Below are 17,147 nucleotides of genomic sequence, written 5' to 3'. Positions count from 1 at the left end.
TTTATGGTGTGATGAACTCTATTGCCTTTTTAATAACAGAAACACTGGCTCTAAAATATAAACAGTAATAAATGGAGAGCAGTTCAAGAATGCAAAAATGAGACAAAATAAATTTAGTCTGTTTAATTAAGCCATATGCCATTTGGAAAGTGTTGTTACCAGTGTGTTTGTATACCATATGTGCTGGGTTTGGCTGGGGTAGAGTTAATTTTCTTCACAGTAGCTGGTATGGGGCTGTGTTTCAAATCTGTGCTAGAAACAGGGATGTTTAGTGACTACTGAGCAGTGCTTACACAGAAACAAGGACTTTTCTGCTCCTCACCCCATCAGTGAGTTGGCTGGGAGTACACAAGGAGCTGGGAGGGGACACAGCCAGGACAGCTGACCCCAACTAAGCCAAGAGATATTCCATACCAGATGGCATCATGCTCAGCATATAGAGCTGGGGGAAGGAGGAGGAAGGGAGAACATTCAGAGTGATGGTGTTTGTCCTTCCAAGTGACTGTTACCTATGATGGATCCCCTGCTATGTTGGAGATGGCTGAACACCTGCCAGACCATGGGAAGTGGCAAATTAATTCCTTGTGTTACTTTGCTTGTGTGTGCAGCTTTTGCCTTACTTACAGAACTGTCTTTATCTCAACCCATGTGTTTTCTTACTTTTATCCTTCCCATTCTCTCCCCATCCACAAGAGGCAGCGAGCAAGTGACTGTGAGGGTCTGAGTTGCCAGCTGGGGTTAAAACCATAACAGCAAAACTTTCCATTCTAGATAAACTAAAGGACACTGAAAAGCAATTGGGCTAGAGTTGTCTCCAGGTTTTTTTCCAGAAGAGACCTTACAAAGCAAACTGTTTCCTTGTGATACCTTGTCCATGCCTGGCTTGTTTTCTGGAGTCCTGCTCATAGACTGCTACAATAGCAATTAGCTCCTGCTTCACTACCAAGCGTCTCCTTTCACCAAAAAGAAACTGGTGACTATTTATCACCTTGCAACACAAACAGGAGCTGGCAAGTGTCTACCACACTCACTAAGCAATGAGGGCAAGGTACCATCAGTGCGAATAAAAACCTAGAAGACTACAGTGAAAGGACTGAAAGAATAATCAGGTTACAAAAACCCCTTCCAGGCATCCTTCTGCCTGTGTTTAAGAGTTTAGTAACAACCAGACACACATGCAGTGTACAAAGACTCAATACCAGCCATTTAGGGAACGTTTAATACAACACTCAAACCTCTTCTGCTACACTGAATTTTGCACAGGTAAGCCAGGACTGTCTGTGATTCTCCACTGCTATAAAACTAAATTCAGATGACAACTGAGGAAGTTTTCTTAAGCATCTACCAAACCATTAATTTTAATGGAGAAAATTAAAGCTTCTTCGGGTGGGCAAAAAATATTTTGTCTTTTTTCTGTACATTGCTCTATACACACACAACCAGCAACTTCATAAATCAAACATAGTGCTATCAGTACTGAAGACACATTTCAACTAAGGCCAAAAGAACTTGTGGTTGCAAGTAACAATAGAAAGCTGAATAAGCGCTGGGCTCCATCACTAGAGGGAGTCGTGATCACGTATTAAGTTACTGTAATACACAGACCATTCTGACCACAATTATGAAACAAATAAAAGACCATCAGCTAAATCTGGAAAAGATTCAGGGAAAAGAGAAAATTAGATTTGCTTCTTTAACAAGGTTTTATTCCCAAAGACCTTCCCTTGGGAACTCTCAAATCATCTGTAATGAAAGGCTTTTAAAAATGTATCTTATTGCCTCCATTTTCAGACAGAATAAGGTATGTGACAGGAGAGAGCTGAAATTATCAGTTTCAGAAATTACACACAGCGCTGCATCAAGAAAATGCAAGAACTTTAATTGAAGGAACTTTACAGCACATTTCACTTTGAATCAAAAAGTAATCTTAATCATGTTTTTATTTTTCAACTAAATTGGCACAATTACATCCAGCACGAACAGGCACTACCAAAAGGCAGCTTTTGCAACAGATGATTCCCTTTGGCCATTAATACATTTAGAGAAAGCATTTCTCTGACAGGCTGTGAGAAGCAGCCTAAAACCAAATATAAATCAGGAACTCAAGCATAACTATCATTCCTTCATTTGATCATTTCATCAACTGTGGCTTTGAGGGTTTGCTTGGTTTATTTTTAATATATGAAATGTCTTTTTTGTACTGGTGAGGTATTTTTCACCCTTTTAAAGTTCTTAGCAGAAACCACAGGACAATTTGGCTGGCTGTACTCACAGGAATTTACACTTAGCTCAAACAATTTTGCAGCTGACTAAACAGTTTCATTAAGAGCAGCAGCACACACAAAGCTTTTAAGACCCAGCTTGAATCCTGTTCATTACTAGTAAGGCAAAGCCCAGACCATGATCACCTCCTGAACCAAGATCTACCACATACCTCAAGAGACATTAGCACATGCAGCCCAAGACAAACCAAGAGTGCTTGTCCAGCACTCAGTTACTTAGTAGTTGACTGATTTACATTCAACACATTTACACCAAATTCTCCACACTTCTGTTGCTCACACAAGTCAGTGAACAGCCTGGCAAGGCAAACAGTCTAAGAGCCTTTTTAATAGAGAGCTACTGTTTTAAACAGGAACAGACAATAGGATCCTAATGTGAGGAAATAAAACCAGTGTGGGAAGCAAGAGTATGTGCACCAAGAATGAGAAGCACTTCCTGGCACTCTACAGAACCATGTTAAGAAATGCTACGAGCATCCAGTGCAGTATGGAAAGTTAAGCTCCAGCATTTCCCCTATCAAATACTTCTCCAACAGGGCAAAGGCTTAAACAGCCTCTAGCTTCAAATACAGATCTCCCCCTATAAACAGACTGCTCCTCCCAAAGCCTACTAGTACTCTGCCACCAAAACTGCAAGCAGACTTTTCCACCACCATCTACACAAACTGGTCCTTTAGGTAGTCAAACCACAGTTCTCAGACCTCTTACTCCCCTATCCATATACAGATGGCTACTTTGCACATTTTGCTTTGACATTCCCTTTCAAGATGAAGTGGTCTGGGAAAGCAGCTCACTTCCCCTTATGGTGAACACTTTAGCTCATAAAATCAAGCTGGATAAACTCTTCACTGCATCCACCCACAGTTCTTCATCTTTTCCTTCCTGCAAGGACTTAAGTAAGCAATAAAATCTTCATCAACATGAGACAGAATAGAAGATAGCATAGAGGGCTGCACAGAACAGCAACGAAATCTAAAGAGCAGTTCTCTCAGTTTGCAGTCCTAGTTTTCTTTCTATATGCTTTAATATAGCAGTGTTTTGCTAGCAGCATCCGTTATTGGTATCACTCACCTGCTTGTGATGGTAGAGTTCTGCTCTTTCAGCACAAGTTCCCTTTGCTGCAGGGCCACGATTTGCCTGGAGAGATCATCCGGTGTCCTACACAATTAAAGCAAAATAGAAACTTTTAATAAATCATGGGTTGAAAAACCTGTGTTCCATACATAACCACAAAGAGGTTTCACCAAAAGCAGACAAGGCAATTTCATCAGCCCAAAGTTGCTGCAGCCCCTCAAAGCAACAGTTGCACCCTGCTTAAGTAAAAGCCTGCTTAAATTTTAAAGCCATTGCTCTAATCACCATCCAAGTCACATCATCTCACTACTGTGCACTTCAACCCATAAACCAACTCTTAAAGCCAGAGGCAGCAAGACCAAATCTACAAAGCAAGCAGCCTGCACAAACATTCATAGCAGATGAATAGACAGCTTATCACTTGAACACATATAGTTTTTAAACACACATACAAATGAGTGTTCATCTCCTCCTCCCCATCCTAGTGCTCAGCACAAACACACTGGGTGAGCACACCCACAGTTACTCTAATTGCTGTTCAACTACAGAGTCTCAGTGGAACATGATTACAGGATTACCAACAGGGTAAGAAAAGGAGGAAATGTACATACATACTGCACAATTCAACAACTCTGGCTACTGCTGAACACCTTCTGACAGTAGAGAGGTTCAGCTACACCCCAGGTGACTCAAAGCAGTGTTCCCACACAATTACCAACATGCTGAGTTCAGAGGCCTTCATATAAGCCATGACTCCAGAGCCATGGGGGGAAAAACATCAGTAATAATCTATCAGCTGTCGGTAACATTTCAGATCCCACTCTGATAACCTTTTCTTGTCAAAGAGATCAAAGATTGCTACAGATGAGCTAGCAACAGCTCTGCAGTTGTCAGGAATGAGTTCGCTTTTCCATCAAATCCAATGACAAATTCTGAAAGCTAGTGGAATCGGGATCAAGCAAGTTTTGCAGGAGTGAAATCTGTAGAAACTCATTCTGTCACATCCCCCAAGATGCAAGTCATCTACTGTTGCTGGTAGATGAAATTAAGCCTGATCAGATTTACAGTATTCAAATGCAACCCTGCAACAAGGCTCCTGCCACTCCAAAAGCTGAACAGGTAGATGTGCCTCCAGCTTGACCATTAGGATTCTGACTAAACGTAGGACTAAAGACGATATTTCTGTGATGATGCCACTTTTCAGCCAAATACACACTTACAGAAAGCCATCACTTTTTCCTCTTTGTCACTTCCAGCCAGGTGAAAAATCTGTTAAACACTGACCTCATGCAGACAGTCAGGGTTCAATTCTGGAAATCCAAGTTCAGAGGTTCCTTGGTTTTGCTCCCAGAACTGCACATTGGTAGCCTTCCTCAGCAAATTTTGAAGCCTCTAATACCCACTTGTGTTACATGTAAGTTTTAACAGTCTATATATATTATAAAACAGATGGATGTGGTCTCCCCTCAGGCAATGGAGACACACACTGCAGCAGTCAGATACCTGTCAGAACAGGATGAAACCTTATCCTTCAAAGACATCAACTTGATGGCCAAGGAAACTATGCGAAGAAACCAAGAGACCAACCTGAAGATGACTTGTCTAAACTTCACATTCTGGTAACAGACACTGGACAATTTTAAGCCAACACCTGGGTTTTCATGTATGTTGCAGTACTAGATAACACACTTCAAACTCCTGAAGCTGAGCCTGAAGGGATTTTTAATGTAAGCAGGGCTACTTGATGGATGAGCATTAGAGCAACAGTGAAAAACTAATTCAACCCAGCCTGATGCAAGCCACGTCTCCACATAACCCAAGAGCATGGGAAAAACAACACTGGATTCTTGGAATCTCAGCTCTGAAGAGCTCAAATCTAACACCGGTCTAACTTTGTTTTCCAAGCTGGGAGGACTCGGGGTCTTTCTACTAGTACATATACGGAGAATTAAATGGTAACATATGCCAGAAAATGGAAGGCTGTTGGTTTCTCATGCTCCATGTTGTCTGCAGCGGGGGGAATGAACAGCAAAACACCTAGAAGAGCAGTCTATAAAGCTACAATCTGATTTCAACATTGGTTCTATCTGCAGGAAGAAGACCTCTGACTCAAGATTTTTTCCATAAATTAAGGAAACAGATGTCCTCTTTCACAGTAGTTTCTAACTAGAAAAATCTAGACATAAGGGAAGGAGAACATAAGGATAAAGGCAACTTTGTATTAGTTCTGATGAGGAAAAGCCCTATGTTAACCTTTCCACTTCATCCTCCTTCACTTACTGGAGTAATCAGAAGCTAAAAACCAGAAAACATCAGACAGAAATGGATGGGGTATGCTCAGTCTGCTTGGCAAAAAGCAGCTGTAAGCAGACACACCAATTTCAGTATAGACAATCTCTGTGAAATTTAATGCCAAGTCAATAAGGCTCTGCAAAATGCCATTCTAAGCCTCTCATAATGCACCCAATATAGCAGATTTACCACAAGGATAGTTAGCATCAGGCATCTCTCTGGCCATGTGGAGTGCCAGTCCCCAACCCCAGTGTTTGGTCCCTGAAATATGAAAATGAAGCGTTTGGTCAATGAAATAATTGCACAGGTACTTCTTAAATGGGGCAGGGAAAAAAAAAAGTATATTTGCCTTGATTTTTTTTTCTCATTTTCTCAGAAATTCCTACCATAAGGTACTAGGACTGAGACAGAGAACTGAAATTAATCCAATAGGAAAAAGAGGGGATTCTAAAAGCCACAGATTCGTAGTAATGACAGCTACTGACAGATTTCCAATGAAAAACCCATCCTCATCTGTTCAGCAATTCAAATCAACGAGCAGCTTCCAATCTCAGTTCCAGCAATTGGCAGCTTCAGGTTTATACTTAGTTCTGGAGGATGTTTCATTGCCATTAGAAACTATTCTCTTTAAAAAAAGTGGAGCAGCACAGATATAGAACAGAAAATAAAGTCAAAGCCTATTCACCCCCTCTAAAGAAGAGTTCACTTTCTGTAAAACTAAATCATAACAAGTGATCAAAGACACCTCTTGCATGCACCCTGCTGTTAAATATCTTTACTGAGAGGTTTCAAAGCCTATTTATGAGGTCTACATCCTGTCCTGATCACAGACGATTTGGCAAAAGCCAGTTTAACATAGTTCAAGTAAAGGAATGACACTGCTTGCACAATGAAATTAAAGCAGACAAGCTTTCCGTTTGAAGAGAACTGATCAACTCCAAAGCACTGCAAGCACCAAGCACCCCTCATCACTGTAATACACTCCTGTTTCACAAGTTTCTGAGAACAATGCTGCATAAAGAAAGAAATGGCAGCACCCCAACACACACATAAAGCTCTGTTCTTTCCCCATGGAAGACTTGCTGTCAAAGCCAGTATGAAAAAGCAAAGCAGTCTGCTTCAGGAGAATCTGTATGACAATATATCTTACCACTACTTGAATCACCACAGCTACTTGAGGGAAGTTTGAAACTCTATCCTTACATAAACATACCTGTCTAAAAAGCTGCTGCTTTGTGTACTGTGCTTGCCCTGCAAACCCACAGACGCCTTCCTTCCCCATGCCCCATCCCTGGCAGTGTTCAAGGCCAGGTTGGACAGGGCTTGGAGCAACCTGGTCTAGTGGAAGGTGCTCTTGCCCATGGAACTAGATGAGCTTTAACATCCCTTCCAACCCAAACTACAGCATGATTCTATGATTCAGTATAACATTGGAGACCATGAACTATGAAAAACCCCCACAGTTAAGTTTGCATAAGCCATGCAAAATCCTGTAAATGAAACACTTCACAGTACGATTCAAGAGCAGTACGTTATTAAAACCGAATTACATGCTATGCCATTATAAAGATAACGTGCAGAACAAATGACAAAGTGGCTTCCAAACTGCAGGTGCAGATTAAATCCCTGACTTCATTTCCTGGGTAAGGCACAAGAAGCCAAAAGCCATATGTTCTTCCTCTGTGCACCAACCCATCCCAAGACCACACTTCCTTCTGCAGTAACACTGAAGAAAAACTTAAAACTAACCAAACCAGGAGAATTTAAGCCTAATTGGGAAACAAGGGGTTTTTTGCCCTCAAGTTGCAAATTAGTCCAGCATAGTTTAGCAGCACAGCAAGGCAGGAGAACAACAAAACTGCTGTTAACCAGAGCATTTTGACTTCCTTTGAAGTGCAGATAATTTGAAAAGAAGCAATTTGAGAATGATAGAAGCCTAAAATTGTTTAAATGAAGTGAAAAATTGACTTAATGGGATGCCCATCCAAGTCATTCAGTGACTTTCAGGCAGCCCCGGTACTCTTTTTTAAGAAGGGAAAAGGTTTACACAGTATTTTATGCCTTGAGGGTTTTTTAATGCACACAGCTGACATTTCACAGGCATTTGCAGAAAGCTCTGTTGAACTGTCTTGGTTCAGGTTCCATTATCGTTTCGGTATCAACTACCACAGTTACACACTGAGAATTAGCTGCTGAAGTACCATTAAGCCAAAACTCAGTAAGCAGACGAAGATGTTAAAGTAAAAACTGAAATATTTTTTAATTTATAATTTATTAGAATTAGTAAGCAATTTCTCACTGCTTCTATCAAGTGTTTCAAAATTCACAGCAAAGCAAGAGGTTTGGTTGTAGCTGCATATCTGACATTAAATCGTGGAAGTACAAGATAGAAGCAAAACTACACAGAAAACCAGGCACTTGGTCAACACTTTGGAGGACTGAGTTCTTCAGTGCTTCTTTTAAAAGTTAAATTTGCTTGAAACTACCAAATTAATAACACATTTATGGTACAAAGTTTTTGGAAGCCTGTTGGATTAATACTTCTATCTACAGTATTAACTGAGTATGAGTACACGATGACACAGATTTGGTTGTCTCAACTAAGTCCTATTAAATTGAAATTGAACATTCTGAGTTGTGGCACAGCATTTTAGCTGGATCCAGAAACTCATTTACACTTAAGTATATTTAACTGACAAAGACCAAATAGAGACATCTTTAGTAAAGGGTTTGTTAAGAGAATCAGGCAGAGAAAGGGAGGGCAAATCTACTTCTTTCTCTTCACTCCAAGAAAAATATCTCTTTTATTTTGCATTTGGTGGGGTTTTTTGTTGTGTTTTAGTTTGATTTGGTTTTCAGAGGCAGTCTCCTAAAAGTATAAAAGCCAGATTTTGTTCCTTACTTGTATTATGTACAAGAAACACAAGAAGATTTTTAAGTTCTTCACTCCAAGAAGGACATTAAATTCTTCTTTAAAAACAGAAAATCTTTTTCCTAGGCAGGAAAACAACAGCATCTGAAGAACAAACACAACCTGATAACATGACAACAACAGAAGACTTCTGGAAAGGCATTTTAGTTGTTTTAAATATTTCTGTGTGATTAGAAAGGCTGTGGGATGTCTGTAATAGTCTCTTCCTGGGTCTTTGAAGTGAGTCTCCCAAACATCCTTTTTGTGTATTTGAGCTCTACTTTAACTCCTCTATCTCTGGTTTACAGGACTCCCACTTACTTCTTATACTTCACCAGCAAGCCCAAAAGCAGCTCAGTTCCAGTGACAACCTGCCCTTCAAGACAGCAAATGGCAGTAATCACAACAGCACATAGAGGCTTCCCAAGATACAGCAACATGGAGTTCTTCAGTTTAATTTGCTCATATTAACCCAAAAGTTTGTATCAGAAAATGCAACTTGCATCCCATCCTTTTCCCCTCAAAATATGCATCACCTCCCTGGGAGCAAACCTTAGCTACCCTTTGCCAGGCTAGAGGAAAAGACTGCCACTAAAATCCAGCCTTGGAAGTTCTGAGAATCAAGTCTCACAACAGGACTTCTCTGGCAAGAAAAAGCCCCTCCAACATCCAGTGCAGGTAGTTACACCTATTTGTTAATGTCTACGTGCTTACATCTTGTTTTCTATTGCTGACTACATTAACTAAACCATATCATAAGGAACCTGCTACACACATTGTTCACAAAAATAGATTGCCAACATTTCCTATGCAAATAGGACATATTTAGTGTTTCATAACACTTTAAAAGGTTTTAAAGAGCAATCACCTTTATTCATGCAAAGGAAGGTGCTAAGTGCTGTCAGAAAAGCAAACTTTAGGCATACCTTAGACTGCTTCTCCAATAGCTGCACACTTAATGTTTTATGTACAGTGAAGGGAGGAAACCTGAAGAGTAAACTGAAAGCAATAAGCAATCTCAGCTCTTGAGGTTCCCTTCATTTAGGAGGGAAACCTCATATTTGTGTATATAGAATCAACAAATCCAATTGCTCTCTATCAAAGCAAACGTCCCCATTAAGCACTTGAAGCAGAACAACAACTTATAAACACTTAAAATGCTTTCTTACAAACAAGTGTCTTGACAATTCTAAAGACAATTGGTATGTCTCTTAAAGCAAAATTAGCAATTAATCCAATCAAGTCAGAATTTGAAGTTGGGAGGAAAAAAAAAGGAAGAAAACCATCTTAGACTCCAGTCAATAGATTATGGGATTTGAAATGAAGAAAGTAATTTTCCTCCCAAATTTAACAATATGGCGTCATAAGAACTGATCTTTCAAGTTTCATTTCTACTTTAAAGATGTATTTAAGAGCTCAGCAAGAGAAAATTAATCTTACTTTTGAAAAACACTAATTATTTGGCTGTCATTCAACACATCAGACTCCTTTCTCATCCTTACCGCTGCTCTAACAGCAAGCATAGGACAAACCACTGGAACGCCATAAGCACATACAATGCATAGCTGAATGTATCCTTACAAGTGAAAGGCTTTAATAGACCAAGGAGAGGGAATGTATACATACTAGTGTCAAACCTGCTGATTTGGAAGATTAAACAAAAATCAGATTTCTTTCTTTATTTACTTATTTTAGTCTTCTCCCAGAAGTCAGGTCACTGCAAACTGAATCACATGATGTGTAATTTAGAACTTTCAGAGTTCATCATGAAACAAAAGCAATTTTCTATAGTTTGATGGGAAAAGTGCTAAGAGCACATGGCTGAGCTTGTGACACTGCCTTACCAAAAGGGATCCAGCTCACCCAAGTCATCATTGTAGGCTTCTAGGCTTCTTGTTTCTGGGTGCAGTTCAGTGAGAGCAGGGGAGCAAATCTAATTGCTTGTGGCAACTGAAGTGGCAGTCAGTGGGGTAGTTTAGTTCATCTTCTGTCACTGAAGGCCTGAACCAGCTTCCCTCTTTCAACAAGAGGCTGTTAAGTGCCTCTGCTGTCTTCTCATTAAAACATATCCTCAAGCTCTCATCGAGCTCATAGTGCTACGCTCAACAAGACAGGTAACATCAGGCACATGGAAAAAGCAATGAGGGGGCTTCACGGGTGAGACACATGAACTGTCAGTCTGGCTCTCAAAATGCTGGTGAGAAGTCAAGCTTCTTATACTGCAAGAGATCCACCAGCATGTCAGCATTTTGGGGTTTGGTGTTGATGAGTAACTGTTTGCTATTTCTCAAAGGCTTGTTTTGGTACTGTCAAGACTGGAGTTCATCAAGAGTCAAAACAAACCCTTGCTTTAAACAGAAAAAGATGTTCTACCACAGAGAAAGTATGTGAGGAGCAAGGGAAACAGAATTAACTAGGAAAACAGAGTAAACTATCTTGAGCTCTTACTAACGACAAATACATCCCCACACAAGTTCAATTTGTACTGCTGCTAACCCACAGGAATGGCCTTTAATTGCTCTGCTGTTTCACATTACAGCTGACCACTTGGTACAGAGCAAAACATCCTCAGCTCTCCATTCAGCTGCCACTCACTGGGGTTTTGGCAAAAAGAGCCAATGATTTGTAGCACAAATAAGGAATAAAAAACAAAAAGTACTGACTCCGAACCTCTTATTTCTGCTTGACATACTCAAAACAACCACAGCACACTCTGCCATGCCCTGTTCTTAAAAAAACCCCACAACTCACATGTATCCAACACACCCCTCTGGCATAACTTCTACTCACATGGAAATCACTAACACAGAGACATCATTTTTATAGATAAGCAGAGCTTCTGTCTGATAAAAAGGAAGCTAACACTGTAACCAAGACAAGATACTGACAGGATATGTATTTTTGGCTGTTTTACAGATCTCATTACATTGATAGCCTTGTTCTTTTGAAGCCTGTCTGAGATAAACTTGCAGAACATTAATGTCCCTAAATTATTGTATTGGTTTCAACATCTTTATTGATCACATTGTTTTCCCAGGCTCTTATCAGCTGCAAGCATTAGCCAGCAGTAACACAAAATCCCTAATCTTGAGCAAGAGGAAATACTATTACTGACAGCCTAAAGGTCCTTCTGAGAGTGTAGACCATATTTTCAGGTAATTTTATATAAAAGTAGATTTAACAGCCTATATATTATTCTTATTTACTTCTGATTACAATCACATACCTCTTCAATCTCACGGCAGGAATGCCCACTTTAACCTGCAACTGTAATCTACAGTACAAGTCATTTTAACTGGGTTTCTAATATCACCCAATAACATCAGTCACAGGTAAATTTATGAAGAGAGTTTTAGAAAGAACTGCTTCTGTGTTCAGCTGTAATATCAATATCTTTCAGACAGAAAATTGAAGTTAAGCTTGTTGCTTTAATTAAGAACTATAAAACTCAAGCACAGATAATTTCAAAGCTTTCCACAGCACACGTCTCACCTCTGACAGGAGCAGAAAACTCCTAGTTTCAGTAAATGGGGGAGGTTAAAAACCCTGTTGATGGACAGAACACACATGGCTGATAAATGATTGTATTTATCAAGAAAATTAATAGTGGAACAAATAAAGTAGAAAATGCCTCAGGGACATACTTGTCTTGTCAGTAGCTGCATATTCCTACAAGTTATTTATATTAAAATGGCACAAAGGCATCGGCTACCACTGAGGCTTCATTCGTGGTGGATGCAGTAAGTACACTCAGGGTAAGGCCGGGTTTTGCCAGAAACCAAACCAAAGCAAGACTTAAACAGGGGAAGTTCAGGTGAGATATAAAGGAAGGAGTTGTTTTACCACGAGGGTGGTGAGGCGCTGGAATAGGCTGGCCAAGGAAGTTGTGAATGCTCCATCCCTGGCAGTGTTCAAGGCCAGGTTGGACAGAGGCTTGGGCAACATGGTCTAGAGTGAGATGTCCGTGCCCATGGCAGGGGGTTGGAACTGGATGATCTGAAGGCCCTTTCCAACCCAAACCATTCTGTGATTCTATGATTAGAATATGAGGTACAGAGTTTAACCAGTCTGAATAGGAACACTAAAAACCCTCTGTAATTCAAATCCAATGTAAGTAAAATTAAGTCTATATTGATTTAAAGGATGATTGAAGCCATCAGCTGCAAGAGCTATGCCCAAAATCTTTTGTTTCTTACCTTGTAAAGCACCCAAATGTAAGTATGCAACACTATTTTTGAGTGCTATACTTAATAAGTTAATCCTAAAACATGAGTTTAAATCCTAGGTTTTTGCTTAGTCTAGCCTCTCATTTAGCCATCACATCATTTCCACCGAGTTCATTTCCCATTCAGAGCCTGTTGTTCAGTTACTGGTTTTAACAAATCCACCAGCACAGGAGCTCAGTATCTCTAACCCCTTACTGCCTGTCTCAGGCCTCCCCACTTAATGAAGCACATTTCTCACTCAGCTGTCCACAAGCTGGCAAGTGAGCTTAGCTGCAGGAGAATGAATTACACTCGTCCCCAGACACGTGTGAATAACCCAAAGACGTTTCAGATTTACAGTGCTGCCTTCAAACCTCCTCTCCCCCAGCTCAGGGAGGATTTAAACAGGACTTCAAAGAAGCCTGAGTTCCAATTAAAACACTGTGACCACCCCAGGGACGCAGAAATATTCCTCTGATTAGTGAGATGCGCTCTTTGAACTGTTTAGCTGAAAAAAGCATTCAGAACTTTGCACAAATGCAGTCATTCTCTCTCAAAGTTTTTCTTTCTTTTTTAAAGTTTCTAAAAATTTACTATTCAAAGTGAAGGACAAATAGTATTTCAGACTAAAAGTTTTATGGAAGCCCATTAACACATCAGCTCCAGGCATCTAATAATAAACATGAGACATGGCATGACCTCAACATTGTAGACCCAGTACAAACCAGATAACACAAGTCAGAATAGAAGAGCCCAAAACGTCATATTGTTGCTGTGGTTGGTGCTGGTGCCTCAGTACCACAGACAGGCAGCTCAAAATCCCAATCTCACCAGCCCTCAGAACCTCTCTGCCTCCAGGGCATAGCGCATCAAACTCACTTCATTTTGAAGCTCTGCTTTCTTCCCTTAACATCCCAATGTCGTAAGCTGCACATATAAAGCACCTCACAGCACAGAATCATAGAATAGGGTTGGAGCTTAAGATCACCCAGTTCCAATCCCCCTGTCATGGGCAGGGACACATCACACTAAACCATGTCACCCAAGGCTCTGTCCAACATGGCCTTGAACACTGCCAGGGGATGGAGCATTTGCCCCTCCTTTGGGCAACCTGTTCCAGTGCCTCACCACCCTCACAGTAGAGAGCTTCTTCCTTACAGTTAACCTGAACTTCGCCAGTTTAGGTTTAAACCCATCACCCCTTGTCCTATCACTACACTCCCTGATGAAGAGTCCCTCTCCAGCATCCTTGTAGGCCCTCTTTCAGATATTGGAAGGCTGCTATACCCAAGTCCTTTGACATACCGTGAGAACAAAACAGTAGCCCTCAGCCTTGGCAATAAGCACATATGGAAATAATAAGTTCTTCCTTTCCTCCCACACATCCCCCATACACCCCAAACAGAAAAAGAAGAAACCAACCCCTCAGTCTCTCATTCCCAAAACTAGAGTTGGATTATACAGTCCAGAAGTTTGGACATCAAGAACGATGAACATTCAGAACAAAGGCTGGGAAGATAACTGAGTCTTAGAGCATGCCAAAGCAGTCAGAGGTAAGTAGATCTAATAAACCTGCCTGTGAAAGCCAAATCCCAATCAACATTATCCACAAACAATGTCAGAAGGAAATAGAAGCAAACTTTGAGACTTGTTCATAGAAAAGTGGCACTGCGACACTGTGATCATATTAAAGATACAAATAGGGGCAGTTCAGCAATTACTGTTCTCCTTCTGCTGTCAAAAACTGGTACGAGTTCAGTGCCTGCATCAGGCACAGGGGTCAGAGCACCCAAGAGCAGTTACGACTTCCCTGTTTCACTGCTACAGGCTTCTGTGACTGGGATTAAGATACGGACTGGATTGGTGTCACAAGCACTTTGACACCACCTTGGCTTACTGCTGTCATCATGCTTTGGTCACTTTGAATGATGGAAGCTGCCAGGGGAGGAACTACTGAAATGAGATGGCAAAGTTCCAAAGTTTGAAACGTATTCACAGAAGAGAAGGAGCTTCTAATCTCTCCATTAAAACAAACATCCCTGTTTCACACCACTTTTGCATCCTTCCTTGCATGCACATTTATCTTCAAGATCTTATTTCATCACATTGCACAATAGAGCATATAGGCCTACCCACCACCAGTTACTTTTTCTTTGGTGAACAGACAGTACAAAACCAACCAGACAACAATAAACAAATCAAAAAACAACCTTCTAGAAGTCTTCACCATGTCTACCCCCACTGGAGATCTTGCAGCTTCCTGATTCTGCTTACTGCTGCTGTGACTGCAGTACAACAGCTCCACACTTGAGAAAAAGACGCATCTGACATTCCTAACTCCTCAGATTCCACTAGAGCTTGATTGTGGAGATAGTGCCAAGCATTTATAACTTAAGTGTAAATGACAGTCCTATATAACACTTATTGTATGAATAACTTTGATGCTAAAGAGATCTACTTTGGACAACAGTTTCAGTGAGCAAGCACAAATGAAAGCCACAGCCATTAAATCACAAAACGATTCAAAGTCACTCGTGCAGAGCTACTTCAGTTCCTTTCATCCTAATTCTGAATTCTCAAGTTTTCCTGCTATGCTACCAAGAAAATATTTTATTTACTTCAACCATTCTGTTGAATAATCTGAGCCTTTGCCAGCTAAAAGCCTTCTCCAGACTCAGCTCAAGCCTCCTTCCTCTGCTGATCCACAGCTCCCCTCATAAAACCCTCCACTTCAGAAGCATCTCAAAGAAACAGTGCCAGAATAATGCATTCCTTGTAGAACTCAATACCTCCATCCATTGTGTTCCATACTTAACCTTTGCAAAGACAGGATTAAAGCAAAACCACAAAGGCATACGGAAAACAAATCCCCCTGCTCAGAGTTACTTTGCAAATGCAGATGCTTAGAGAACATTTGGCACATGCTTAGGATTTACTGTTTGCACAGTCATGTACCAAGACCAGGATTTCTGAACTGTTAAATTTTAATTCTACCACACTTACTGTAATGTCTTTACAAGGAAAAGAAAAATCTGCACAGAGCATATAGAACCATAGAATAGTTAGCGTTGGAAAGGACCTTGAGATCACCCAGTTCCAACCCCCTGCCATGCCACCCAAGGCTCTATCCAACACCTTGAACACCGCCAGGGATGGAGCATTTACAACTTCCTTGGCCAACCCATTCCAGTGCCTCACCACCCTCACAGTAAAGAACTTCCTCCTTATTTCCAATCTAAATTTCCCCTATTTAAGTTTTTACCTGTTACCCCTTGTCCTATCACTACAGTCCCTAGTGAATAGTCCCTCCCCAGCATTCCTATAGCCCCCCTTCAGATACTGGAAGGCTGCTATGAGGTCTCCACGCAGCCTGCTCTTCTCCAGGCTGAACAGCCGCAACTTTCTCAGCCTGTCTTCATACGAATACATATGACAGAGAGATGTTCTGAAATTCCTGTAACTAATGCTTATGTGTGCAAAGAGCTTTCTGTAAGCTCCTCTTGTGAGATCCTCCAAGTAAGAGGATGACAGAGTAAAATAAACAAGCAGCCACATCTTTAAGTGCTACCTTTCATATCAGGACATCTCCTGAACTAATCAATCAGTGCAAAAAACATACAGAAAGGTTTCACATGTGAAATCAATACCTCTTTGCACAGGCATCTGGCTGCCCTCTGAAGCTGAGCTCAGGCAAGCTACATCCATCCTTTTTCACTTTCAAAACCCTGAGGGAATGGGCACAATTACAGTAGTGAAAGATTCAAATCCATCCTACAAAGAAACTTTTTGCTTCAAACCCAGGGAACTACATAAACAATCACAAATCCCACGTGCACACTCACCACAGCCTGTAAAACTATCCATTTTTTACCAGGCTTAGAATAAAAGCTCAACCATAGAGCTTCTCAGAAAGGAGAAATGAGACCTGTGTACTGATTATGTATCAGGGCTACCTCAGAAATGAAGGGGAAGAACGTAATAGTTGAAACAAATGTTGCCCTCCACATCCTCCCTTCAGAAAACACAAAGCCTTTAAATACATAAAACCAGCTCAACTGTATAGTTACCCTCTGAAAACCCATCAATTACCTAAACTGGGCTGTGTGGCAGAGAGCAATAAAAATGAGACAGGGTCAAACCAGCCCTGGAATTAATTTGGGAGGAGAAGAGGATTTATTTCAAGAGGGAGGGATTTTATTCTCTCTTTCCCTTCTCCTACCTCACTTGCCAGCAATCGTCATGGCCCAAAGAGACAGCAGAAGAAAATTTCATTAATAAATTTATTTCAACTTTCTTTTCAATGATGCTCAAAATGTATGCAAATCCATTCATTATGAGGTTTAAAAATTCCATTTCATGGGATAATCAGACTTCAAAAAACTC

The 17,147-nt window shown here is 40.7% G+C and overlaps 1 protein-coding gene across 3 annotated transcripts in view; it reads right to left on the bottom strand.

Moving 5' to 3' along the window:
* Positions 1-17,147, bottom strand: part of MAD1L1 (mitotic arrest deficient 1 like 1) — a 296,765-nt gene that overhangs the window by 253,957 nt on the left and 25,661 nt on the right. For all 3 annotated transcript variants that reach the window (XM_080617371.1, XM_080617370.1, XM_080617372.1), the window contains exon 10: positions 3,354-3,440. In XM_080617371.1, coding sequence (XP_080473497.1) covers positions 3,354-3,440 — 87 coding nt within the window. The remainder of the gene's footprint in view (positions 1-3,353; positions 3,441-17,147) is intronic.

Source organism: Psittacula echo (genome assembly GCF_963264785.1).
Source record: "Psittacula echo genome assembly, chromosome: 5".
NCBI classification, from domain to species: Eukaryota; Metazoa; Chordata; class Aves; order Psittaciformes; family Psittacidae; genus Psittacula; species Psittacula echo.
Note: the sequence above shows the minus strand (reverse complement) of the source record. Positions and strands in the feature narration are given on the sequence as shown.